Here is a 27,998-nt window from a genome sequence, read left to right as displayed (position 1 = left end):
TTCCAGTAAAAGCCTTTGGAGTTATTGTATGTTACTCTTATTGGCCATATACTAGTAGACATGTTCTTTAGGATTTGTCACCAGGCAACTACAATCAACTCAATTTACTAAGTTAAATTGTTCATAAATAATCCTCTCAAGAACTAACTTGGGCCTTAGCTGGTTTGGTTTCAGTGGACAGAACGTCGGCCTGCGAACTGAAAGGTCCCAGGTTTGATTTTGGTCAAGGGCACATGCCTGGATTTTGGACTCGATCCCCAGTGGGGGACTTGCAGGAGGCAGCCATTCCATGATTCTCTCTCATCATGGATGTTTCTATCTCTCTTTCCCTCTTCCTTCCTCTCTGAAATCAATAAAAATATATTTAAAAAAACACACAAATGTATTATTTAAAAAAAAAGAAAAGAATTAACTTGGTAATGAAACTAAACTGCCCTCTGGTGTCCAATATAAGGATTTCACTGATGAACTAGATGTAAGTACCCTCTCTTCAGGGGAAAAAAAAAAAAGCAAAGATCCTAAAGAAGCCACTTAAGATCATTAAAATCAAAGGAGACCGGCCATGGTGGCTCAGTGGTTGATCATCGAACTATGAACCAAGAGGTCAGGGCACATGCCTGGATTGCAGGCTTGATCCCCAGTAGGGGGCATACAGGAGGCAGCCAATCTATGATTCTCTCTCATCACTGATGTTTCTCTCTCCTCCTTTCCCTTCCTTTCTTAAGTCAATAAAAAAATACTTAAAAAAAAAAAATCAAAGGAGAAATTCTGATTTTGTAAGATTTTCAAGAACAGTCTTCTCACTGAACCGAGTGGCTCAGTTATCTGAAGCATCATCCCATACACCAAAGGTTGTGGATTCGATTCCCCTTCAGGGCACATACTAGGTTGCAGATTCCATCCCTGATCGGAGGCAATGTATGAGGTGGAACTGATCAATGTTTCTCTCTCTCCTCCCCGCTTCCTCTCTCTCTAAAAGAAGAAGAAAAAAAAAGTCTTCTCAAAGCCTGGCTATTAATCTGAGCTATTGCTTGTACAAGTAGGTCAAAGTGCCTAACTAACCACAGTCATCCATGGTAACTGGACATGACAAGAATATAAACTCGGTAACATTTTCACGATACTTCTTCAAGTTACACTGGCATTTTTTCCCCATTTGGTAAAATATATTTACCAATGTTACATCTAATAAGGAATTAATTTACAAAATATATAAGGAACTCATGTAGCTTAACAAAGGAAGACAAATGATCCAATTAAAAACTGGGCAAAGAACTTAAATAGACAATTCTCCAAAGTGGACATGTAGATGGCCAAGAGACATGTGAAAAAATGCTTCAAGTCATTAATCGTCAGAGAGATGCAAATTAAAATGACAATGAGGTATCACCTCACACCTGTCAGAATGACTATCATCAACACATCAACAAATGACAAGTGCTGGGGAGGATGTGGACAAAAGGGAACCCTAGTACACTGCTGGTGGTGGGAATGCAGACTGGTGCAGCCACTATGGAAAACAGTATGGAGTTTCCTCAATTAAAAATGGAACTGCCATTTGTATAGTGATCCCACTTTTAGGAATATATCCTAAGAAACCCAAAACACCATCAGAAAGAATATATGCACCCCTATGTTCATGGCAGCACAATTTACAATAGCTAAGATTTAGAAACAGCCCTAGTGCCCATCAATAGATGAGTAGATAAAAAAAGATGCGGTACATTTATACCATGGAATACTATGCAGCCGTAAAAAAGAAGGATCTCTTACCCTCTGAGACAGCACGGAGGGACTGGGGAGTATTATGTTAAGTGAAATAAGTCAGTCAGAGAAAGACAAGTATCACATGATCTTACTCATCTGTGGAATCTAATGAACAAAATAAACTAATGAACAAAATAGATCCAGAGACATAGAAGCATGGAACAGACTGACGAATCTCATAGGGAAGGCAGGGGTGGGTGGGGAGAAATTAACCGGGGAACTTACAGGCATATGTATGCATAACCCATGGACACAGAAAATAGTGTGGTGAAGACCTGGAGAGAGGCGGCAGGGGCAGGGTAGCAGGGTCATTGGGGAGAAAAAAAAGGGAGACATCTATAATACAACAATAAAGATAAATTTTTTAAAAGTGTAGATGATACTCACCCAATGGATCTTCCATGCCACTATTAATTAACCAGTTTAGGGAGGTAGGGTATAGTTTCTAAAAAGAGAAAATAGTAAATAATATATTTAAAACACAAAATCCATATGCTTTAAAAAAAAATAAACCCAGTTCAGTACCAGTGATTATCATTTAAAACTGGAACATAATAGAAATGTACAACTAACTGAGAACATTGCCAACTGGGATTTATTTTCAAGGGGTTGAAATACAGATTCATAATATAAAAATATCATAAACTTGAAGGGTAATTTTCATTTTAAAATATATCCTTTTCAGTTTCCTCAAATAAGTTCCCTTTCCAAACCCCAGCTTGAATTATTAGAGTATAAAAGCCAAAATTTTATGTTATAAAAAACAAAAACAAAAAAACACCTCCGAAACTCACATAAACACCTGAGAAAGGATATGAGCATATCTTAGAAGGAAGGAATTGGTTTGCCTAAAGAAAGTAGAAGTTATTTTAGATACAGGAGGATGGTTCAGTAAGTTATAAGTTTAGAATGATCAAATATGAAAATAAAGTAAAAAAAGAAACTGTTTTGAAAGAACTGTGACTAAGTATAGATATCCAACCTCCTTCACCCTTAATTAAGAGAAGGATCAAATCTGCCAATCTTGATTCCTGTCTCTTTCATGGTTTGGATCCCAAGGGAATTCCCTAATAAACAGTCTGAATTCTAAACTCCAATTCAGAGTGTATTTTCAGAGAACAAGTACCTACTAACAGTTGGTGCCACATGCGATCTGAGAAAACTGGAAATATGATGTGGTTTTGGAGCTGAATTGCTCACAGACCAGATGGCAATGAGGACTCCATCACTGGTGGTGGGTGTAACACAGATAATCCATGGCACAAGGTGCTGGTCTAATTCTTACACTTTCACCAGTGATGATAGTGTTGTCTGTCTGTGGAATGGAATACTCTAGTTGACTAGATGTATCAGGCATGTGAAAAGTAAGGGGAAACAATGACTATGACTATGACAATGAAATTGAATAGCTATTATTAAATTCAATTGATGCTCTAGAAAAAGATAACAAAAAGCTAAGAGTGATTAACAGTCAAGTGAAAGTCAAATACGAAAGCCATAGGACCTCCTAGGTAAACATACAAAGAGGCTTTTTTTGTGACAGCAGGAGGACAGAAAAAATTGAAGATCAGGCTCATCAGAATAGCCCAGCTCCAAAGAAAGTTAACTCTCAACCAGGGAAGTATGCTATGCCAACATCAGGACCCTGATTAGGAAAAAGGGACTCTAATCCACAAGATGGAGACAACAGAGTTGAAACCCCTCCAAAATCTCAAATACCCAAATACTCCTTAACTCCTTCTGACTACAAAAGTGGCCCTGTAAGAGCTAGCGCTCTCTCCTCACATGAAGATAATGCAGAGGGCTCCCCTACCTGTTCAATAAAACAGTGCCCCTCAGGATCTGCCACCTCCATGCCCCCTGGCTCATCGGCCTTTAATTTATAGTAGGTCAGTACTGTGTCTGATAAGGTCAGAACTATAACCTCAGAGAGTTACGAGAAAGACTTAGCCAGCATGTACCAGGGGAGTACAAATGTGACCGAATTCTGAGTGTTTGAACATGAGGATCAGAACATCTATATATATAAAAAGCCAGCATTCCTAACGACCAGAACAACCAGTCGCTATGACGCCCACTGTGGCCAGTGAACTGGCCCGATCAGGGGGCAGGGCCAGCGGCCAACCTCCCACAGCCCCTCCCACTGGCCATCCCCAACCCTGATTGGACTCTCCCATCCAGATCGATGGCGGGGTGGCTGGCCAAACCCCCGCGGCCCTTCCCCCTGACCAGCCCCACCCCTGATACCTCCCCACCCCAATAGGAGGCGGGGCTGGTCGGCTAACCTCCTGCAGCCCCTCCCCTACCCAACCCCACCCCCTATCAGCCCCCACCATCTCCATTGGCCCACAGCCCCTCCCCCCAGCCAGTTCCACCCCCAATCAGCCCCCCACACACCAATTGGGGTGGGGCTGGCTGACCAACCTCCCACAGCCCCTCCCCCGGCCACTGACCCCCAGATTGCCCCCCCACACCTCATTTGGGGGAGGGGCCCACTGGCCAATCGCCCACAGCCCCTCCCCCAAGCCGGCCCAGCCCCAATCGAGCCCCGATCAGGGCAGGCTGGCTGGCCAACCTCCTGCCATCTCCTCCTCCCCACGGGCCCAGCCCTGATCTGCCCCAATTGGGGCTGGGCCAGCTGGACCCCACCCATGCATGAATTCATGCACTGGGTCTCTAGTATAAGATTAAAAAGGGAGGTGATTGATCATTCTCTGGAGATACAGAATTTAACACCCTGGTCAAAAACTTCAAGATCTGGTGTGAACTTACTACCACTAGGATGGTTCCTGAAAGCTAGAAAAGTGATGGTCCATGTTAAATAAAGTAGCAATGCCAAAACTGTAGTGGCAGACAGTGGAGAAAGGGATTAAAAGTTTCGGGGAAGTAGGCTTGTTGAAGTGGTCAGAAAACCCATCAAAAGACTATGTTCCTTGGAATAGCCAAGAGGATATCATCAGGAATGTGCTAGTGAGAAGGAGCACCAGTATTAAGAAGTTAATAGCTGTTCTCCTCCATAGGAGAGGTTGTTACACAACTAACCTCACTGACAGCAAAGGTGATGGATGACAAGACCCTGACACAAAGGAGACCAGCCTGTGGTACTTAACTGTTAGAAGCTAGATGGACACAATCCTATATAATAAAAGGCTAATATGCAAATAGACTGAACAGCTAAATGACTGGTCGCTATGATGTGCACTGACAACCAGGGGACAGATGCTCCCCACAGGGAGCTGCAAGTCAAACATCCCCCGAGTGCTCCCGGACTGTGAGAGGAACAGGCCGGGCTGAGGGAAACCCCCCCCCCCCCGCCCAGTGCATGAATTTCGTGCACCAGGCCTCTAGTTACTACATAAAGACCAGAGAAATCAGAGTGCCAGTCAAAGGGATCTGACTCAAATGTATGGAGATAGTTAATAAAACATGATGTCACTAGCAGCAAAATGACAAGCAGCCAATAAGAGCAGTTCTCTATCTGTAATCTATTTATATGAAAACCTAATATGCAAAGTGTCCCCTCAGGAGTTCGACCAACCAGGAGTTCAATTGCTCGCTATGACGAGTGCTGACCACCAGGGGGTAGCGCAGAACAAAGGGAGGCCCAGGCCAGCAGCCGGCTGCCACTAGGACCCTACTTTTGCATGAATTTTGTGCACTGGGCCTCTAGTATTGACATATGAACATCCAAACCTGGCCCTGGCCAGGTAGTAGTTCAGTTGGTTAGTATCCTCCCGACACGCCAAGATTATGGGTTCAAACTCCAGTCAGGGCACATACAAGAATCAAACAATGAGCGTATAGCCCTAGACGGTTTGGCTCAGTGGACAGAGAATTGGCCTGCGGACTGAAGAGTCCCAAGTTAGATTCCGGTCAAGGGCACATGCCTGGGTTGCAGGCTGGATCCTTAGTAGGGGGTGTGCAGGAGGCAACCAATCAATGATTCTCATCATTGATGTTTCTATCTCTCTCCCTTTCCCTTCTTCTCTGAAACCAATAAAAATATATTTTTTAAAAACACAAAAAAAAAACAATGAGTGTATACTAGTAAATAAGTGGAACAAATTGACATTTCTCTTTCCCTTCCTCTCTTTAAAATCAATAAATAAAAATTTAAAAAGAACATCCAAACCTGTAGAAAATTTTATTAGTTTATTTGAGCTAAAATGGATGGCAATGGAAAGGAAGCAAGATCTCAAATGTTTCAGAGAATGACAGTTTGCTGTTTCTTTTATGCATCTGGAACTAAGAAGGGAATGTAAGAAAGATTACATGAAAGTGGGAGAAAGCAAGGCAGGGATTGGATCACAGGATAGTTAAGATTCTGTGCTCTCTTTCAGGAGTCTGGAAAAGAGAATTACTTCTGGCATTTCAAAGGTGTGCTAATCTATATGCACAAGAACAATAAACAGGCTTGCCCAGCCTGTGTTGCTCAGTGGCTGAGCATCGACCTATGAACCAGGAGGTCACAGTTTGATTCCCAGTCAGGGCACATGCCCGGGTTATGAGTTTGAACCCCAGTGTGCAGGGGACGGCCAATCAATGATTCTCTCTCATCCTTGATGTTTTTCTCTCTCTCTTCCCTCTCCCTTCGTCTCTAAAATTATACATATATATGTGTGTATGTGTATATATGTATATACACACACACAATAACAACAACAAAAAACCCACAGGGCTTGCTTAAACCTTTTACTAAAGAAGTTACAGGCCTGGTGCATAACTACCCACTATGACCTGACCAGTTAGGAATTTATGATCAGATCATCCTATGAGGTTACTTTCTGTTAGATTTATTACAGTGCCCCCTTTTCATCCGCAGTAACACCAAAACAAACCAAGGATAGATCAAGATGCTGAGGGCAGTCACCCCAATAAAAAACCAGACCCCTATGCCCAGTTTCTGGACCTGAACCAATTTCAGATCCTGAACCCACTGACTGAAGGAATCCAGGTCCCCAGGAGAAAAGAACCAGTTAATACCAAAGCAAGTGTAATAATTCCCTAAGAAATCTATGGCTCTAAGACCTAATATGCCCCTGCACTTGTTTAATACTCTGCAGTTGCTGTCTTGAAATTCTTAATAATTTTATCTGTAAATTTGTGTTCTGTAAGTGAAGTCTGATGGGGAAAATGAAACGTGCTGGGGGCTTAAAGCTCACACACATGATCAATCTCCTCCTGTTTTCCCAGGAGGGGCCTCTTGGCCACACCCTCTGGCCCCACCTGGCCATCCTTTCCTTGTCTGGGCTTGGGAGAACCGTGGCACTTTTAGTGGGCAATTTCTCTTACTCATTCTCAATCCAGGAGTACTGGGCACACAAATAATGTAGTTGGCCCTGCTTATGGCCATTCATTCAGGTAACTGTAAACTGTTTTGAGGACAGGCTGATATTGACATCTGGAGTCTAGAAGTGTCATGGACTTAAGAGGACCAGGAAATAAACTGAGTCCTGGCCCAAGATCCAGCCCACTGGGTCTGTGGACCCTACTGGTGGTCATTTCCCAGGGCCCCGAGTATATAACTGAAAGAGATATACTTGGAAATTAGCACACCCCCATTTTTAAAATTTTTTGAGAGTACGTTTATTAAAGCTGGGGACAATGAAACAAGGAAGGGCCTAGGATAGAAAAAGCAACGACTCTCTAGAAACAACGTGGTAAAGAAGTGAGCTGTTAGCTCACCAGGGATTCAGAGAAAAGGGGGCCTTGGAGGCAGATTCAGGAGGTTAGCCCAGGATGAGCTGCTGCTACCCATTGGCCCTCTGGGCAAGTATCGTGGGGACCCTTAGAGTTTAGGAGGAAAAAAATTCACTTGAATAGGAGATCCTATGGGTGTGCTCCAAGGAGCGTGTGCCAGTGCAAACCCCATTCTGAATGCTTGGCATGTGGGATATTATCCAATATTTATAACTATTAAACTGGAAATATATTTATTTTAAAATATTAAAATCCATTATTAGTAAGGTTGGTTGTGAATAAACAAGAACTGCAAATTGTTCGTAGTACTGAATATTAGAGGACTGATGTTGGCAAACAATTTGATAATACCAAGAAAGCAATATATAAATGTATACCTGCTAATTTCATACTAAAAAAAAACACATTACAATAAAAAGACCTCTATGTATCATTACTGGTAATAACTATTAACCATTTGTAATGGTTAAATTGAAACCAACAACATGGGAATCTTTAACTCAGTTTATTTGCACATACGGGTACTGTTTAGTAGGGAGTATAAAGAGATAAACTACAAAGGGAAAAGTGCCTATAGATATATAGACAAAGTGCTTTGGGATCACTCAAGCTATGGATGAATAATTAATTAATCCTTTATACCAATTTTTAAAAATGTTTTTATTGATTTTTAGAGGAGGAGGAAGGGAGAGGGAGAAGGAGAGGGAGAAGGAGAAGGGAAGGAGAGAGGGAAAGGGGGAGGGGAGAGGGGGGGAGAGGGGGAGGGGGAAAAATATCAATGAGAAACATTGATCAGCTACAGGAACTGGGGATCCAGCCCGAAACCCAGGCATGTGCCCTGACAGGGAATCCAACCAATGACCTCTTGGTGCATGGGATGACGAACGGAGCCACACTGGCCAGGGCCTTTATACCAATTTTTGACACTGTGTTGCCAACCAAAGTCAACAAAGAGAGTAAGCAGCTGGGGAGGGAAAATCAAGTACACTGGTTAGCAGCTAGATGGCATGTGCAGGGTAAAGTCTGGCTAGGGAGTCCTCTGTAACAGATTAAATGAGTTTTATCAGAATTAGCTATCCATAGAGGAAATAAACCAAGCAATGCACTGTTCTCTCAGACAATCATAAAACTGTTATCTACCTTTAAATAAAATACAGTCGACATCTTTCTAAAAAATACTCCTGGAAATTTGGCTGACAAGTACACATTTGAGAGAATAAATGTAGAAAATCTTTAGCAATGGAATTTTTTTTTAAAATATATTTTATTGATTTTTTACAGAGAGGAAGGGAGAGAGATAGTTAGGAACATCGATGAGAGAGAAACATCGATCAGCTGCCTCCTGCACATCTCTCACTGGGGATGTGCCCACAACCAAGGTACATGCCGTTGACCGGAATCAAACCTGGGACCTTTCAGTCCACAGGCCGACGCTCTATCCACTGAACCAAACCGGTTTCTGCAACAATGGAATTTTTTTAAAGCATAGATTTGATTCAAGATTAGATTATTTTTTAAATGTATACCTGAAAAAACATCTAGCAACATCATATACTACAAAATGAATTTCTGAACTCAGTGCACTGACAGTTCACACACCCTGAGAGATTTCCTTACCATAAAATACTCCAGAGTCAAAGGATGCACTTTAAACTAGTGCCCCCTCCCTCCCTCTCTTCCTCCTGCGTGCAGCACTGATCACACTACGACCCCCTTTTCCTTTGCCAGAGAGAATAACTTTTCTCATACTTATTAAACAGTTTACAATGACCTCTTACATCCATTATCTCATCTCATACTCTGAAGAAATTATTATCCCTATTTTATAAATGAAGAAACTAAAGTATAAAGAGGTTAGTTGACTAGGACATTCACAGCTAGGAATGTCCCAGGTCTTCAAACTCCAAACTCAATTATATATTGAGGAAATATGTCAGAATTTTCAAATTGTCAAAATAAACACCTGGTGCTTTACACAATAGAGAAGTTAAATTGCAAACCAAGCTTGAATCTGAAAGCTGTATAGGTTCAACCATCTCTTCCCTAAAAAAGCCAAATAGCCATGACTAATAGCCACAGAGCGGTCTATAATGGAACACTAGACTCTCTTAGACCAATCTTCTCTCAATGCTCCTTTTCCTTTTCTGAGAGTAGTAACAGTAACTTACTACAGGAATTTGAAGGGTATAATACAACCCTACTCGCTTCTGGAAACAATTCCATAAGCTAGGTACAGCAGGAATCATTATCCCCATGTTAAAGATGAGAAAAATAAAGTTCAAAGATGTCACTTAGCCCTCAAAGTTGCACAATAAATAAGACAGGATTTTATTTATTAAGTCCTTACTTACTTACTGTCTGATTCCTCTTTCACCCCATTCCTAATCAGTCTATAAGCTCCCAAAGGGAAAAGACTTCTTTTGTTTTCAATGTTTTATCCACAGGGTTGGTCTACAATAGTATTTAGAGCACAGTAGGCTTTCAAAAAGCCTACTGTGCTCTAAATACTGAATGAATGAATGGTTTTGAAAATGAAGAAGACCAACAGCAAAAAACAAAAAGGAAAAAGTTCCTTCCAGCTCTGGCTGGCTACCTCAATTGGTTAGAGCGTTGTCCCAATATGCTGAGGTTGCAGGTTCAATCCCCGGTCAGGGCAAATACAAGAATCAACCAATGCCCATACTACCCAAAGCAATCAATAGATTTAATGCACTCCCCATTAAAATACCAACGGCATATTTCACAGACCTAGAACGAACTCTCCAAAAACTCATCTGTAATAAAAAAAGACCCCGGATAGCTGCAGCGATTCTGAGAAAGAAGAACAAAGTAGGAGGGATCTCAATACCAGATACCAAGCTGTATTTCAAAGCCACTGGTTCTCAAAACTGCCTGGTCCTGGCACAAGAACAGACGTATAGACCAAAGGAATAGAATAAGAACCCAGAAATCGACCCAAACCATTATGTTCAATTATTATTTGACAAAGGAGGCAAGAACATACAATGGAGTCAGGAGTCTCTTCAATAAACGGTGTTGGGAAAATTGCAAAAAAATGAAACTAGACCACCAACTTACACCATGCACAAAAATAAACTCAAAATGGATAAAGGAGTTAAACGTAAGAAGGGAAACCATAAAAATAGTAGAGGAATCCACAGGAGCAAAATCTCAGATACATGCCAAAGCAATATCTTCACCGATACAGCTCCTACGGCAATGGAAACAAAAGAAAATCAACCAAGGAATGCATAAATAAGTGGAATAATAAATTTATGTCTTTCTCTCTCTCTCCCTTCCTCTTTAAAATCAATCATTAAAAAATTTTTTAAATTCCTTCCATTAGGATGGCATAGTAAGAGATTTGAAACAGGCTTCTACTAGTTAGAAAGGCTAGACTAATTTTACTGACTCAATTCCATTGGCATGTTATGTACTTTACCTAAAAAGAATTTAAGTAAGAGAGGTGAAGTAGGTTTCTATTGCTGATGTCACATTCATGGCATGTTCTGACATAAATCTAAGACTTAAACTGCAGGTTTGAAACTGATTAAATTTTTACTAAAAGCAAAAACTAAAGGTAACATTTTCTTGATTGATTGTTGACTCTTTGGCTAGAAAAGTATCTGAATTTCAGTTATTTCTTCAATGTTAGTTCCAGCAGCCAAAACTGCTTTATATAATTTGTTCTCCAACACATTCCTCATAAACTTATAAGCAAAGATTAGTCAAAACCTTTTAATAATGAAATCTTTTAGTAATAATTAGTGAAAACCTCAGCCTAAGAACTGACCATCCTTTCCCACCTCTCGGGATCCATAAAATTGCCGTTCTGTCTAGGTACAAAGTAATCCAGAATACCATAAGACAAAGTAATGGCACCAACTTTCAGTATGACATTGTTTATAATTCTAGAAACTACAATTCCTTAAGAATCAGCTTGCTCTGACTGGGAAATATTTTCATTATTTTCTCCAATATTTAAATTTCAGTAAATCACAAGGTGCTGGTGGTGGTATGATGTGTAACTGCAATAGGTGTGAGATCATGGAAAGAGCACTGGGCTTGAAGTATGGTTTACTCTCTTTCCTACCTATTGCACTCTGTGACCTTGGGCAAGTCACAGAACATTGTAGAGGCTGCAGATTTAACATCAGTCAGCCATAACATGAGAGAACAACCACCTCACAGAATTATAGTGAAAATGAAATCACATAATGTATACGAGGCCCTACCCAGGTAGCTCAATTGGTTAGTGTGTCCTCCCCATAAACCAAGCTTACTGGTTCTATCCTCATCAGAGCACATGCAAGAATCAACCAATGAATGCATAAGTGGAACAATAAATCAATGTTTCTCTCTCTTCTCTCCCCCTTCCTCTTTCTCTTGAAAATCAATCAATAAGATAATAATAATAATATATAAGATGTTTTAAAAAAAAATAACAGTACTGGCATGTTTGAAGAAGAAGGTAACAGCTGTTCCTTAGTTTTTTAACTACTAGAACAATTCTGTGGATGCTTCTTCAAAGTATAGCCAGGAAAACACAACCAATCCCCACTCATTGCTAGATTAAAAATTGAAGAACAACTGTATTAAAGACCTCTATCCCTGCCCTAGCCGGTTTTTCTCAGTGGGTGGCGCGTGGGCCTGCAGACCATAGGGTCCCTCTTCCATTCCAGTCAAGGGCACGTATCTTAGTTGCAGGCTCCTCTCCCCCGCCCTCCCCCGATCCCGGCGTGTGTAGGAGGCAACCAATTGATGTGTTTCTCACATCCATGCTTCTGTCTTTCCCTCTCTTTTCCACTCTCCCTAAAAATCAATGGGAAAATATCCTCTAGTGAGGATTAACAACAACAACAAAACACCTGTATCCCTATACAATATTACTAACACAATCTGAGAACCTCAGAATAAATCACTTCCAGTATGAGCTTCCATCATGAGATATGTAAATAATAAAGTACAAAGGGCTTTGTCTGCCTACATGGCTAACGTGGGAATTTAACCTACATAACTTCCATAACCTTCCCTGATTCCTGTAAAGCAGTCCTGACTGTCCTCATTTCAGCGACTTGAAACACAATACCTGCGTTATAAAGCGTTATCTTAAGCTAAATTCCGGCAATTCAGTCTTCCAACCGGACATACATAGCTACCATTACCTACAAAGTGGGGTCAAATCCACAAGATTCACGCGTTGCAGTAAGGACCGTAGTACTCACTGCCTCTACTCTAGCAAACTGGCTTCATTCCTTTTATTTGGTGAAATAGTCCTTTTTTTTTTTTTTGCTTTCTAGAAGCCACTAAGTTTGTTTTCTCTATAAAGCAGGCCCTTCTATTAATGGACGTTTTCGTTCGTCATTTTAAGCAGAATAAACAGGAGATGTTGGGGCTGAGTCCTGCGGTCTGGTTCCGCACGCGATGAATGAAAGGCTGGTCGCCGCTTAAACCACTTTCTCTCCGAGTTTCGAGCGGCGCTGCCACTGCGCCCATCCGCACGGGCGCTTGGGTTCCCCGATCTCAGCGGCGCCCCACAGACAACGCAGCACAGCCTAACCTTTCCCCGTTTCCCCGGAGTGGGCTCATCTCTTTCCCAAAGGACAAGTCCCCGACCGAAAACGTGCCCGAGGTCCGCGCCCTGGGTCGCCCGGGGCTGACGGTTAAGAGCGAGACCATCACCCCGAGATTTTCCACCGAAACTCCGTCCGCCTCCGCCCGGTTCCCGAGCTTCCGCTCTGCGCAGCCGGGAGGCAGAGGTCCGAAGCCGGGCGGTTTTGAAAAATGGACTTTGACCCGATCCGGTTACCGTAACCGGATCCCCAGGGGCCGGTCCCCGTCAGGGACAGGTCCCGGGGGCTCCCCCGAGGAGGCAACTCCAGGCACAGGCACAAAGGGACGCAAAGCAGCCCAGACAAAAGGGCCCCGCCAAGGCGCCTGGGGCGGAGGGCGAGCCCGCGCGGGGCGCTCAGCAGGCGGAGCAGTCCCGCCGGACCGTTGTGGGAGGGAGGGCGCAGGAGGAGGCGGCGGCCCCAGCCCGTCCCGTCCGCCGCCCGCGGCGACCGCGGCCCGAGCCCTGTCCCTCCCCCGGACCGCGACCCCCTGGCGGAACCAAGAACGCGACCCGAGCCTAAGGAGCGGCCGCAGCCGGACCCCGGGCACTTCCCGCTCACTTTTCCTTGCTCGTTGAACTCACCGGGGTCGCCCCGCCGCCTCCTCAGCCTCCACAGTAGTTTCCCCCGGAAATCCTACTTGGCCCACCGGCCGCCAGCGGCTGCCAGAGCCTGCGGCCCCCGGGAGGGGGGAGAGAGGGAGCAGGCCGGACAGTGAGGGGGTAGGAAGTGTCGCCGCGGGGGCTCACGGAACTTGTAGTCTCCAGCCCCCCGGCCAGCTCTGTTGGGGCCGACAAAATGGCGGAAATGTCTCGCTGTTTGCTCTCCGGGCGGTCGCCCCACGCGGCCTCTCTGGGCATGCGCCGCCCACTGGAGCCCCGCGTGGAAAAGAATTTGGGCACTTTTCCTGGTATTGAGGGGGACAAAGGTCTATGGACTTGGAAGGACAGAGTTCAGTATACTGAGCTCCAGGCAGTGCCGAAGGTGGCAGCTGATGTAAGTGTTCTGTTTGAGAAAACTGTGCGGCCCAATTTCAAGTATAATCTCCCCAAAAGAAAAAAACAGAAACTACTCACGGCCAATTTGAAGTGCAAAAAATTTAGAAGCAAGTTCCCTCAGTTTTGTGCATAAGGAAGAAACTCTTAATACCTTCAGCCCGTTAAATCCAGTTATTCCGCATCGCAAATATCACAGTTCCTTCCCATTGCCTCCGCTACCGTCACTTGGAGGAAGCCACCAACATCGCCCTCCAGAACTCGCTAGTTTCAGGCTCCAGGAGAGAGCAAGGCAGGGAAACCTGGCAGCGATGGAGAACCTTTTGAGCTCGGCGTGCCAGCATTTTGAAAAACCCTAACTGAACTCTGGTGTCGTGTCACATATAGACATTTTTTGATATTTGCAACCATAGTAAAACAAAGATTTATATTTTTGATATTTATTGTATATATTTAAATGCCATTTAACAAAGAAAAATCAACCAAAAAAAATGAGTTCGCGTGTCATAGGTTCGCCATCACTGGTAGGGGATAGTTAACAAGGTAATGTGATCGCTCCCCCTTTTTTTTCCCCTTTCATTTATTGATTCTAGACAAAGAGGAAAGGAGAGAAGAAAAACATCGATTAGTTGTTCCACTTATTTACGCGTTCATTGCTCGCTTCTTGCATGTGCCCTGCCCAGGAGCCAAACCCGCAGTGTTGGGTTATCAGGAGGATGCGCTAAGCGGCTGGCCTCTGTGCCAGGGTCCCGTGCGCTCTTCAAGGTGGTTGTGCTTCCCAGGAGAACGGAAAAGAGGCTTTTCAAAAGTGTGTTCACCTTGATGCGCAAAAACAACGGCCCGGACTTGCTTCATGCAAAGATAACCTTTTACTAGGGAGGTGACAGGCTTGAGGGTGACTACCCTTCCTGACCTGCCCCGTTAGGAGCTTAGGGTCAGACCATCCTGTGAGGTCACTCTCAGATTTACTGCAGAGCCCCTTTTTCGTTCACATGGAGATATTCAGTTTGTGGAAACTCCTCAGTTGGGATATAAATACTTTTGTATACTTATCTATACTTTTCTGCATGCATATTATGCTCCCAGTATAACTTATTAAATGGAAAGTGGCCTGGACCAGGCCTCTCTTGTCTTCTGGGAGGCCAATTAACAGTAAAGACTATTTCTAATCATTATTATTTCTGGATTTAGGGCTTATGGGTTCTGTTGGAGCATAATGTTAAGAGCACAGGCTTTGGCAACAAACCTGTTCTGCCACTTCCGGTCTGTGTGCCCTTGGCTAAGTTATTTAAACCCGTTAGGATTCAGTTTTCTCCTTGTACAATAGCAAACATAATAGTACCTAATATATAGGTTGGTGTGAGAATTAAAGTTAATGCACATAAAGTGGCCAACACTATACCTAATACATGTTAAATGCTTAATAAACGATAACTGTTATAGAGGGTAATATTAGTTTTCATCTTTTTTTGTTTAAGCTTCCAAATTTGCAACAAAGAACATAGACACAGGCTACAGGAATAAGGATGTTCATTGTAGCACTATTTGCAGATAATAATAATAATAATAATAATAATAATAATAATAATAGAGCCTTAGCCAGTTTGGCTCAGTGGGTAGAGCACTGGCCTGCGGATTGAAGTGTCCCGGGTTCAATTCCGGTCAAGGGCACATACCTCGGTTGCAGGCTCCAGAGAGAGCGTGCAGGAGGCAACCAATCGATGTTTCTCTGACATCAATATTTCCCTCTGTCTTTCCTTCTCTCTTCCACTCTCTCTAAAAATCAATGGAAAAATACCCTCGCGTGAGGATTTAAAAAACACACACACACAAAACAGATAAATAATAAAATAAATTTAAAAAAATAATAGAGTGGGCAAATCAATTGTGATATATTCATAATATAAAATACTACAAAACAGTTAAAGTGAATAATCCAAAACTACAGGTATCCACATGGATAAAACAAAATGTTAAGTTGCAGAAGGTTATATACAGCTTGATACCATGTATATAAAATTTTTAAATATGACAGACAACATTATATACTATTTAAGGGTTCATACATACGTAGTTTTTCATGTTTTGTTTTGCTTTTTAATATGGAACGCTTCACGAATTTGCACGTCATCCTTGTGCAGGGGCCATGGTAATCTCTGTATCGTTCCAGTTTTAGTATCTGTGCTGCCAAAGCGAGCACCACACATACACAGGGCAATGCAATTCTGAGGAGAGAGGAAAAGGAATGGGTGAAAGGAGGGATACATTGGGGCTTAAAACATAGCTCTGATATTTTATTTCTTCAAAAGACTTGTAAGAAAATAAGGCAAAATATGAAGATTTGATAACTTTGGTGAAAGGTGCTTAGGTGTTTGTTGTAAAAATACCTATTTTTCTATATGATTGAAATAGTTCTCTAAAAGAAAGCATGAAGCAGAGCAATGTACAAAATATGCTACCTTTTTTAAATAAGGATAAATGGTAATGTATTTATATCACCCACATCTGTTATGCCAACCTGCAATCAGTGGCTTTCACAATAGTAGTAGTGGTGGTGGAGGGGGAGTATAGGGTTTTTGTTTTTAAACAGTTGTTTTTTTACACGCAGTGAATTTCATTCTTTCTGGTGTTCAGTTCTATGAGGCAAATGCATACACTTGTGTAACTACCACCGTTATAATTTAAATTATCCATTTACTCCAAATACTCCCTCATGCTATATTTTGTAGTCAGCCTCTCCCCCAACCGTGGCATCCACTGATCTGTTTTCTGTTCCTGTAGTTTTCCCCCAGAAAGTCATACAAATGGAAGAAAAAAGTATAGCTTTTTGAGGCTGACCACTTTCACTTAGAATAATGCATGTGGAATTCATCCATGTTGTTGCATGTATCAGTAGTTTGTTCCTTTTTAATGCTGAGTAGTATCTCATTTATGGATGTATCATAATTTGTTTCTTCATTCACTAGTTTGGGACATTGGAATTGTTTATAGTTTTTGTTGACTGTGAATGAAGCTACTGTAAACATTTGTGTATAGATTTCTGTATAAACATAAGTTTTTATTTCTCTTAGGTAAACACTTAGGAGTGGGATTGCTGAGTTGTATGGTAAGTGTACATGTAATTTTATATTTAAAAACCCAAATTTTTTCCCAAAATGGCTACACCAGTTAGAATTTTCATAGCAAGAATGAAAGCTCCAGTTGCTCTGTGTGCTTATCAGCATTTGATATTGTCAGATTTTGAAAGTATTGTTTTCAAAATGTGTGTAGTGGTACCTTCCAGTATGTGTGTAGTGGTACCTCCATAAAACCAACATTTCCTTAATAACTAAGGATATTCAGCCTCTTTTCATGTGCTGATTTGCCATCTATCTATTTTCTTTAGTGAATTATCTGTATTAGTCTTGTGCCTATTCATTTACAGGGTTGTTTTCTTATTGCTAATGCGTTGTGAGAATTCTTTTTACATTCTAGGTATGAGACCTGTATTAGATAAGTGATCTGCAGATGTTTTCTCACGGTCTGTGGTCTGTTGTAGCATCTTTCACAGAGCAGAGTTTTAAAATTTTAATTAAGTTCAGTTTGTCTTTTTCTCTCTTGTGAATCATGTCGTAACTAAGAAATCTTTGCTTACCTCAAGATCACAAAAATTTCCTCTCATCTTTTTTTTTTTTTTGGCTAATTGTTTTATAGCCACAACAAATGAGTACAGAGAATGCCCTGTACAAAACAACACAATAAATGCCCTGGCTGGTATGCCTCATTTGTCCTGTGCACCAAGAGGTCACTGGTTCAATTCCATGGGTTAGGGCACGATCGGTTGCTTCTGTGTGAGAGAGAAACATCAATCGATTGCCTCCCATACTCGAACCCGCAACCTGGGTATGTGCCCTGACCGGGAATCGTATCAGCGACCTATCAGTGCACAGGACAATGCCTAACCAACTGAGCCACATTGGCCAGGGCTTACAGAGTTTTTAATACACTGGAGAGCGTTTGGCTTGCTAAAAACAGTAGGTTACTCAAATTTTTCATTTTCTTTTGGAACCTCCATTTAGACAACACCCTAGCTGAGCTACATTTGGATAAATCATAATTCTGTTTATCCCTCAGTTTGCCACTCAAAAGATTACATAAGCATTCTGTTAAGATGCTTTGGGCCCAACTGGTATTGCTCAGTGGTTGAGGGTCAACCCATGAGCCAGTAGGTCACAGTTCTGTCCAGGCCAGGGCACATGTCTGGATTGTGCACTCAATCTCCAGTAGGGGACATGCAGGAGGCATCTGATTTTTCTCTCCTTCTCCTTCTCTCTCTAAAATCAATAAAAACACACCCTAACCAGTTTGGCTCAGTGGATAGAGCCTCGGCCTTTGGACTCAAGGGTCCCGGGTTCGATTCCGGTCAAGGGCATGTACCTTGGTTGCGGGCACATCCCCAGTAGGGAGTGTGCAGGAGGCAGCTGATCGATGTTTCTCTCTCATCGATGTTTCTAACTATCTATCCCTCTCCCTTCCGCTCTGTAAAAAATCAATAAAATATTTTTTAAAAAATAAATAAATAAATAAAATCAATAAAAACACTTAAAAAAAAACACTAACACAATAAAAGCTTCAAGATCAAGGTGTTCCTTTAGACAAGGCTGAAGATTTCAGTCTCTGGTATTTAGAATTAAGGCTGCAATCTTATTTTTGGGTGGATCACTGGGTGTGTGGGTACTATCCATGCTTTTAATCAGATTTAAACAGAAGAATGGCCACTTGCCCCAGATAGAAGTAGATGAAGTGTTTGTGTCACGTAACTACCGAAGTTCCTTCCCACAATGCAGTGCCAGGTGGGGTGGTACTTCTTGTCAGATTCCTTCATAATATGGGCCACAATGTCCTTCTCTGTGTTATATTTCTTCAGTGCTTGAGTAGCACATTCCACGGAGTCCTGCTGCATCTCCTCCTACATGTCAGCATTTTTGATCACTGCCTTTTGGTCACACATGGTTATCGTGGAGCAGGGGCTGGCTGACTGCAACAGTCTCCTGAGGGAGGGGTGGTCCAGGCTCAGACCCAAAGAAGCCTCCCCCTATATTTTCTTATAGTTTAGTTTTAGGTTATCATTTATTTCTTTAGGATTTCTGCATATACTTTTATATTCTTGATCTATACCTTGAAGAATACACAAGCTTTCCTCTGGGATGGGAAAATTGTGTGATTTGGGATAAGCATGATATAGAGCAGTGATGGTGAACCTATGACACACGTGTCAGAAGTGACACGCGAACTCATTTTTTTGGTTGATTTTTCTTTGTTAAATGGCATTTAAATATATAAAATAAATATCAAAATATAAGTCTTTGTTTTACTATGGTTGCAAATATCAAAAAATTTCTATATGTGACACGGCACCAGAGTTAAGTTAGGGTTTTTCAAAATGCTGACACACCGAGCTCAAAAGGTTCGCCATCACTGATATAGAGACTAGCTTTACACTGTGTGCACTTTTGTGCCATTGAATTTTTCCTTAAATGTATATCTTACCAGACCTTAAAAACAACAGCAAACTAGGGAATTTTTTTTTTTTAAGCTAAAAGCTCAAAAAGTGTTGGGGGACTACTGAAACACAGTTCCAGCCAGCATAGTTGAAAATTATCAGGATGATTGTTGGACTGGAAGACTTCACCATAGTTTCCAGTCCTTTGAGCTCTCTTCTGTCACAGCTGTGAATGGCTCTACAGGCCTAGCAGTTCTTACTGGGCCAAGAACCAAGTCCAATTAACTGGTAAAGAATTAATTGGGCCAATCAGAGAACAACATGCAAATGAGTGAATCTGACTACTATAAAGCTTCCTCACGGTAGCTGAACATTGCAGAATTTAGAGACGTGGTGTTGCTGCCACCCGAAGGCCACATCTCTCAATAACAGGGTCATGGAACTAGCCGAGGGAAGGGGCAGAATCCCTCTCAGAATTGAGTCCTCTAGGGGACTCTGGATTGGAGTAAGAGTGATTTATAAAATTTTCCCCTTTCCCCTTCAGCTCAAACCCAAATTGGTAAGAGGGGCTCCTAAGAGTGGCAACTGTGGCATCAGATTGTCTAGGTTTGAATCCTGTTTTTACCTTGGGTAAATCAGATAACCTGCTCTATACCTGTTTCCTGACCTATAAGATGAGAATGATAACAGTAGCTCCTTGGTATGTTGGGAAGATTGAATCAGATCATGTAAAGTGTTTAGCACAATGCCTGCCGCATGGTGAAAACACAAGAAATAGTAGCTGTTTTTAGGCAGAACTTGAGAAACCCTGGTCATTGTAAACCGAGAGATTGTACCTTGATGCACAGTAGTCCATTGGAAAGGCCTGTAGCCTCTAACTCCACCACTTAAGGCTTGTAACTTGGAGCAAGTGTCTTAACCTCTCTGAACCTTACCTCACCTGAGGGGTGTTTTTGGATGTTACGTGAAATCATCCACGTAAAGCACCAAGCACAGTGCCTGGCATGGAGTGGACAGTTAATATGTGCAGTGACGACTAACACAACAATAGTTTCCAAGTATAGCCAAAGGTTGGACGACTCAGGCTGCAAACAGGCAGGCCACAGGCAGTCACTAACCTACAGATATTTTGGTTCAGCCCTCAATATTTGCATATTTTAAATTACCTGCCATCATTTAAAACAAAATTTTCACATTTAGTCCAGATTCTTAACTTCTCTTTTAAAATGTGAAGTTCTGCCCTGCCCATGTGGCTCAGTTGGTTGGAGCGTTGTCCCATACACCGAAAGGCCATGGGTTCGATTCCCGGTCAGGGCACATACCTAGGTTTCAGGTTTTGTCCCTGGTTGGTGCTAGTATAGGAGGCAACAGATATTTCTGATATTTCTCTCTCCTCTCTCTCTCTCTCTCTCTCTCTCTCTCTCTCTCTCTCTCTCTCCCTCCCTCCTCCCCTCCTTTTTTCCCCTCTGTCTTTCCCTCCCTCTCTCTAAAATCAATAAACATATCCTTGCATATTAGCATAACCAACGGACACAGACACTGGGGTGGTGGGGGCTTGCCCGTGGTGGGAATGGCTTGGTGGAGGGGAGGTCAAGCCGGGGCAAAAGGAGACATATGTAAAACTTTAGACAATAAATTTTTTTAAATGGGGAAAAAAACGTATCCTGGAGGCTTCTTTGAGTCTGAGCCTGGGGTGAGGGTTTTTTAAAAATAGAATAAAATGTGAAGCTCTGATAATGTACCACACCAGATTTGGAAAAAGGTGGCATATAACAGGGAAAACTAATTTCTGTCAAGAGAGCCAAGTAATGCTCCCTGAAGAAGCTGAGACGTGAAGGTTGCGTAGGGGAAACAGTGCTCCAAGCAGAGGCTGATGGGTCCAAAGGCCCTAAATCAGGAAGATTAGTGCCATCAGGTAACTTCAGAAAAGCCTGGTGGCTGGAGCACAGTGAGCAAGAAAAAGGTGGGAAGAAGATGATCCAGTCAGCACTTAAGGATTTTGGACTTTATTGTGAGGACAAGTCCAAAAGCTGGAAGCGAGGAGATAGCCAGTTGGTGTAAAACACTGAGGAGCTAGATGGGATCAGAATGGAGAAGGGTCAGAAGTCAACAATTAGCAGCTGAGAAAGCAGAGGAGTACTAGGGCAGTATAGGATCTATATCTAGAAACTCTGGGCATACACAGGAGAGCCTATCGGGTGTGGTCTGGCAAAGGGCAGATTTTATTTTATTTTTAAAAATAATTTTTATTGATTTCAGAGAGAAGAAAGGAGAGGGAGAGAGAGATAGAAACATCAATGATGAGAGAGAATCATTGACTGGCTGCCTCCTGCACACTCCCTACTGGGGACTGAGCCGGCAACCCAGGCATGTGCCCTAACCGGGACTCAAATAAGAACCAAGTTAAGTTGGACACCAGGGTGAATATTTTATGTCCATTTTAATCGTGGAAAAGTGAGAAGAATAAAGATTTGGCCAAGGATTATATATGAAAAATGAGATACAGAGCTAGATTCACAATACCTACCTCTAATGGGTTGCTCCTCTAACTATATTAGTTTTCTCAAGGTGAATAAACTCAGCACCAATACTATGTTGTTAATAATAATATGTACCTTTTATTGAGATCTTGCTAAATTTAGCCTCTGTGTTTGTGTGCACTATTATCTTATTATTTCACTCAGTTAATAGCGTTCACCCAAAATACTATGTACCAAGGGACTGTTAGGCACTGGGGACACAGGAATGAATGAAACAGTCACCATTCCTGTTCTGTGGGAGTTCACAATCCAGAAAGGAAGTGAGTAGTTGAAGACATAATTATAAAGGGTAATTGGCAGGTACTACAGGGAGCGTATAACAGTGAACCCAACCTACCAGGGGCAGCAGGGAAGCTTTCTGAAAGAAGTGCCTATTCTCACAATAATCTGGCAAGGTAGGTGCTATGAATATACCCTTTTCACAGATGAGAAAACTGATGTTCTCAGAGAGATTAAGTAAGTAGGCAGTGCTAGAGCCCGGATGTAAGCCTAGATCTATATATACCTAGACCAAAGCTCATTCTTTTAGCTGCTAAGTTATTTCTTAGCAGATATTTCCATTATTTTGTCCTTTCATTCTGGGTCATGTGAGTGGAATGAACTATTAACTGAGATGTCTGCAATGCAGGAAGTTGAAGTCATGGCTTACAAACTGTGCAAGCATGTCTGTGTCAGGGTTGGCTGTCAATTTTGGAATGACAACTATTTAGTGATACAGCTCTTTTGCTAATGTTTGAATAGATGTTCAGGTCAATGGAATATTATTCAACAGCTATGTACTGAGTGCCTACTGTGTACCAGTAATGGTGCTAGGTGCTGTTAGAGTTACAGTGATGATAAAACAAGTTCCTCAGTACGAGGCTAAAGATTGTCTTAATCGCTAACAAATAAAAACATTTACATAACAAAGCCATAATCCTGGCAGTTAGAAACTGTAGGTAACTTACTGTGATAGCTACCAGGTTTTGAGCATCAACCATGTGCCAAGCATTGCATGAGGTACCTTAATGAAAATAAACATGATCGTGGTCATAATTACTAGTAAAAACTAAAAGACACCTACTGTGAAATTGTGTTGAGCAGTTTACATTATCTGTTTTAACTCCATTCTCTTGATCCATGTTCATTCTATAATGCTAATATCGCAGTAATAATGATGCTAATATTGCCCATTCCATAGAGGAGAAAATTGAACTTCAGGGATTTTTGCCTGAGTTCCCAGAGCTAGTAAATAGAAGAGCTAGAATTCAAACCCAGGTCTGTCTGACTCCAAAACTTGGGCTCTAGACCATTGCAACCACACTATATCTGCAAGAAGAATTAGCTTGTAAAAACCAGGGAAATGTGGCATGATCTGCATAGCCAGATACACATCCAGACAGGAGAAATAAATATCAGTGCTTTTAAAACCCTCCAGGGAAGGGAAGAAACAAGGGGGAAAAACCCAACAATGGGTCTAGTAATTAGATACTAGTTAAGTCCTAAAACAGAGTGTCCACTCGAAATATTTATACAATTATGTATATCACTCAATTCTGCTTAAATTTGCCTCCTGAATTATCTTTAAATTTAAGTAGTAATGAAAGCTCAGAATTTTTGGTATTAAGATACACTTCCCGCCTTAGCCGGTTGCTCAATGGTTAGAGCGGCAGCCTGCAGAATGAAGGCTCCTGGGTTCAATTCCGGTGAAGGGTACGTGCCCTGGTTTCGGGCTCGATCCCCGGTAGGGGGCATGTAGGAGGCAGCCAACCAATGATTCTCTCTCATCATTGATGTTTCTCTCTCTCTCTCCCTCTCTCTTCCTCCCTGAAATCAATAAAAATATATTTTGTAAAAAAGAAATACACTTCCTTCCTTTGGTTATTTATTTATTAAAATTTTAATATTCAGGACATGTTTTTATTGATTTTAGAGAGAGGAAAGGAGAGAAAGAGAGAGAGAGAAAGAGAAAGCACTTGGTATCACAATTTTAAAATATATATATATATATATATATTTTTTTTTTTTAAATATTTTATTGATTTTTTACAGAGAGGAAGGGAGAGAGACAGAGAGTCAGAAACATCGATGGGAGAGAAACATCGATCAGCCGCCTCCTGCACATCCCCCACTGGGGATGTGCCCGCAACCCAGGTACATGCCCTTGACCGGAATCGAACCCGGGACCCTTCAGTCCCCAGGCCGACGCTCTATCCACTGAGCCAAACCGGTTTCGGCTAAAATATATATATATTTTTTATTGATTTCAGAGGAAGAGAGAGGGAGCGATAGAAGCATCAATGATGAGAATCATTGATCAGCTGCCTCCTGCACACCCCCTACTGGGGATCGAGCCTGCATTCCAGGCTTGTGCCCTGAACCTGGAATAGAACCTTGACCTCCTAGTTCATGGGTTCACGCTCAACCAGTGAGTCACACCAGCCGGGCAGTATCATAATTTTAATACATTAGGAGCCAGAAAAATATTTTATACAAACTGATTTTGAAGTCAATAAGTTTGACTTCCCTTTCCCCCTGCAAAATAAAAAATAAAATTTATTTGAACAAATGGTAAAATTTGTAAATAAGCGTGTGTGTTTCCAAAATAAGTACTTTGAAGGGAACCAGTTATTTAGATGTTTACCTTCTGATGTATTTGTTTTTTTAAATTAATCTCATCACTTCACACTCACACCTCCAAGAAAAAACACAGAAACAATTGTAGTCAACTTGACAAAAAATGCCAATGTGATGACTCACATCCTGTCTACCTCTGGAGTTCAGCCTTGGCTCCATATTGTTGGGCCCCATGTTACTAAGAACCCGTCACTGTCTAAGAGCATTCTGGGTGTGGGAGCTTCTTGTCTTTGCAAGAGGTAGGATCACATTTTAAAGTGAATTGAGAAGGCTGACCCCTCCTTCACATTCTTGTACCAGCTACACTGGCTGAAAATCAGAGCACAGATAGGATTGGAAGTTCCAGAAACCCTACTAAAGCAATAATCTTTTCTATTTTGTTTTTAGTTATTATTATTTTAAAATTACACAAGAAATATAGTCATCATAAAAAAGATAGGCAAAAACAACAAAAAGTACAGCATATTTCCAATACCACGCAGTAACTATTAACATTTTGAAGTATTTACTTTCATACTATTTTCACTATGTACATGGTTTTTTAAATATATTTTTTAAGGATTTCAGAGAGGAAAGAAGTTGGAGAGAGATACAAATATCAATGATGAGAGAGAATCATTGATTGGCTGTCTCCTGCAACTCATACTGAGGATCAAGCTCGCAACCCGGGCACGTGCTCTGATTGGGAATCGAACCAGTCACCTCCTGGTTCATAGTTTGATGCTCAACCACTGAGAGACGCCAGCTGGGCTCTATGTAAATGTTTTATAAAAAATAGCATAGCATACATGTTGTTTTGAAACTTTGTTTTTCACATAACAATTACAGCTTATATCTATACTAGAGGCCTGGTGCACGTTTGTGCACGGTGGGGGAGGGGGGGAGTCCCTCAGCCCGGCCTGCACCCTCTCCAATCCGGGACCCCTTGGGGGATGTCCGACTGCCTTTTGCAATCCGGGATCACTGGCTCCTAACCACTCGCCTGCCTGATCGCCCCTAACCCCTCTGCCTGCCTGCCTTATTGCCCCTGCTTCCCTGCTGGCCTGATTGCCCCTCTGCCTTGCCCCGCACTCAGGACCCAGGATTTCCTCCTCCAGCCAGTCACAGGCACCCAGGACCCGGGCTTCCCTCCCTCTGGCTGGCCACAGGCACCCAGGACCCAGGCCGGCTTCGCCCAGCCTCAGGGGACTGTGGGCAGGCAGCTTTGCTGGGCCGCAGCCGCAGGTGCCCAGGACTGTGGAGTGTGCGGCTTGACACTCTCCCAGGCCACAGCCCCAGCCGCTGGGGCCCAGGACCACGGGGAGGGTGGCTTGTCCCTCTCCCAGGCTGCAGCCTGGCTGGTCCCCATTCCTCTCTCACAAGCTCATTTGTGCCTGGCTGGTCCCCAATCCTCTCTCCCCAGTGTTGAGTGTCTGAGCCGTTATGGCGTGAGGGCATGATGATGATTTGCATATGAGCTCTTTATTATATAGGATAATGTTTACCATAGGCCAGGTAGGCTAAATGCCCTCAAAAACAGCTGCATCCGTTTTTATTTCCTCCAAAAAGGTGATCCTTTCTCCATATTCTCCATGACCTCGAATGTTTTACATTTTAACAATTTGTCTGCAGCAACTTTTAAAAATTAATTTTACCAGTTTTGATAAATAAATTAGAGCACTAAAGGATGAGTGATTTCTCCAGAGTAAAAAAAGCCATGCTATAAAAAGTCCCCCTTCCCATAATCTCCTCCAGCTTTTTGCAGATGCTGAATCTCATGGCTTACACACTAACTCATCACAGAGGAATGAGGGGTGTTAACCTGGGACAAACCAGCTCACACAGGCAAGATTCTTGTGGTAGGCAACTCAACATTCACTAATTCACTCACTCATTCATTTAATAAATATTTGAAAGATTATTATATGAGTAGCACTTAGGTAGGGAAGGGTAATGGGGTTCACAGAAATAAGATATTTAGAACAATGTTAAATAAAACATTTAGCACATTACCTGGCACATAAGAATTGATCAATAAATCAATATTTATGCCAGGCACTGTGGTAAATGTTAAAAGAGTGAATTATCTCAATAGAACCCTTTAGGAGCTGGGTTCTATTGTCCTCCCCGTTTTGCAGATAAGAAAACTAAGGCCTACAAAGGTCTACCCAGCTTGAGCAACCTACTGTAGTTGAGTTCAGTTTGAACTCAAGACTCCAAGGTCTGTGCTCTTACGTTACAGTACCACAAACACAATTCCTTTCCTTAAGAAGCATACAGTCTTGTTAATAATACTAAAATTGAAACTGGCTAAGTATTAAGCACTTATGTGTTAAGCACTCTGTTAGGTCTTTATTTATATTGATCATTTACTTCATATGACCACTCTATGGCATAGGTATCGTAACTATGATTTTTTAAAAAAATATTTTTATTGACCAGAGAGGAAAGGAGAGGGAGAGAGAGAGAGAAACATCAATGATGAGAGAGAATCATTGATTGGCTGCCTCCTGCACGCCCCCTACTGGGGATTGAGCTCCCAACCTGGCATGTGCCCTTGACCAGGATTGAACCCGGGACCTTTCAGTCTGCAGTCTGACGCTCTATCCACTGAGCCAAACCAGCTAGGGCTGATTGTTTTACAGGTGAGAAAATAGACATTTTGAGAGTTTAAATAATTTGTCCAAGATATAAACAGCTATTAAATTGTAGCACTAGAAGCCAAGATACAAAGAATTACTGTATGGGGAACACGATGAAATGTGCAACAAGTGATGCTACTTAGCTGCCATCAAATATCAGAAGTCAGAGGAAAGAGACTTTGTGATCCAGGAATAATTGCAGAAGGACAGAAAGGGAAAATCCTGGCGACTTGTCAGCATGTGTCGAAAGCCTTCACATAGGTTAGTTCATTGTATCCTCTATGTGATGAAGGTATTATTATTCTCAATTTGACTGATGAGGAAATGGATTCTTTGGGAGGTAACGCAATGTGTCCAAGGTCACATAGCTAGTAAATGATATGGCTAGAATTGGAACCTATTTGTCTCTCAAGCCTGAGCCCTTAACCTTTATGTTACATGCTTTCCATTGTTGGATCTTGCTTTTTGGTTGTGTAGGAGTCACGCAGGCCGATCTGAGTGGAAAAGGCAAAGGTGAAAGGGCATTAGGCAAGAGTACTGAGGTCTATCCAAGGAAAGGGAAGCAGACCTGCTTGGTCAGTGCTGAATATGTATTTGCTTTGGGAAGGAGCCTTTTGTTCGCACAGCTTTTATGACTATCCAAATTGTATAAATGTCTGTTTCTG

The 27,998-nt window shown here is 42.1% G+C and overlaps 1 protein-coding gene, 1 non-coding gene and 1 pseudogene across 5 annotated transcripts in view; all 3 read right to left on the bottom strand.

Annotated features, from left to right (window-relative positions):
* The window catches only part of PHACTR4 (phosphatase and actin regulator 4), a 75,470-nt gene extending 61,618 nt beyond the window's left edge, over window positions 1-13,852 (bottom strand). For 3 of the 4 annotated variants that reach the window (XM_036348139.1, XM_036348136.1, XM_036348137.1), the window contains exon 1: window positions 2,155-2,212. Coding sequence is in view for 1 of the 4 variants with exons in the window: in XM_036348138.1 (XP_036204031.1) it covers window positions 2,155-2,170 (16 nt within the window). In the remaining 3 variants the exon portion in view is untranslated. Of the gene's footprint in view, window positions 1-2,154; window positions 2,213-13,663 lie in introns of those variants that run through there. The other variant, XM_036348138.1, reaches the window with a different exon arrangement.
* Window positions 13,853-16,170: 2,318 nt separating this feature from the next.
* LOC118677863 lies at window positions 16,171-16,274 on the bottom strand. The gene has a single exon (XR_004974586.1). It is a non-coding gene; the product is annotated as a U6 spliceosomal RNA (small nuclear RNA).
* A 2,528-nt stretch (window positions 16,275-18,802) lies between these two features.
* LOC118675021 lies at window positions 18,803-19,064 on the bottom strand (annotated as a pseudogene).
* Between the last annotated feature and the right edge of the window lie 8,934 nt (window positions 19,065-27,998).

Source organism: Myotis myotis, unplaced genomic scaffold (assembly GCF_014108235.1).
Source record: "Myotis myotis isolate mMyoMyo1 unplaced genomic scaffold, mMyoMyo1.p scaffold_m19_p_2, whole genome shotgun sequence".
NCBI classification, from domain to species: Eukaryota; Metazoa; Chordata; class Mammalia; order Chiroptera; family Vespertilionidae; genus Myotis; species Myotis myotis.
This window is presented reverse-complemented; position numbering and strand designations above follow the sequence as displayed.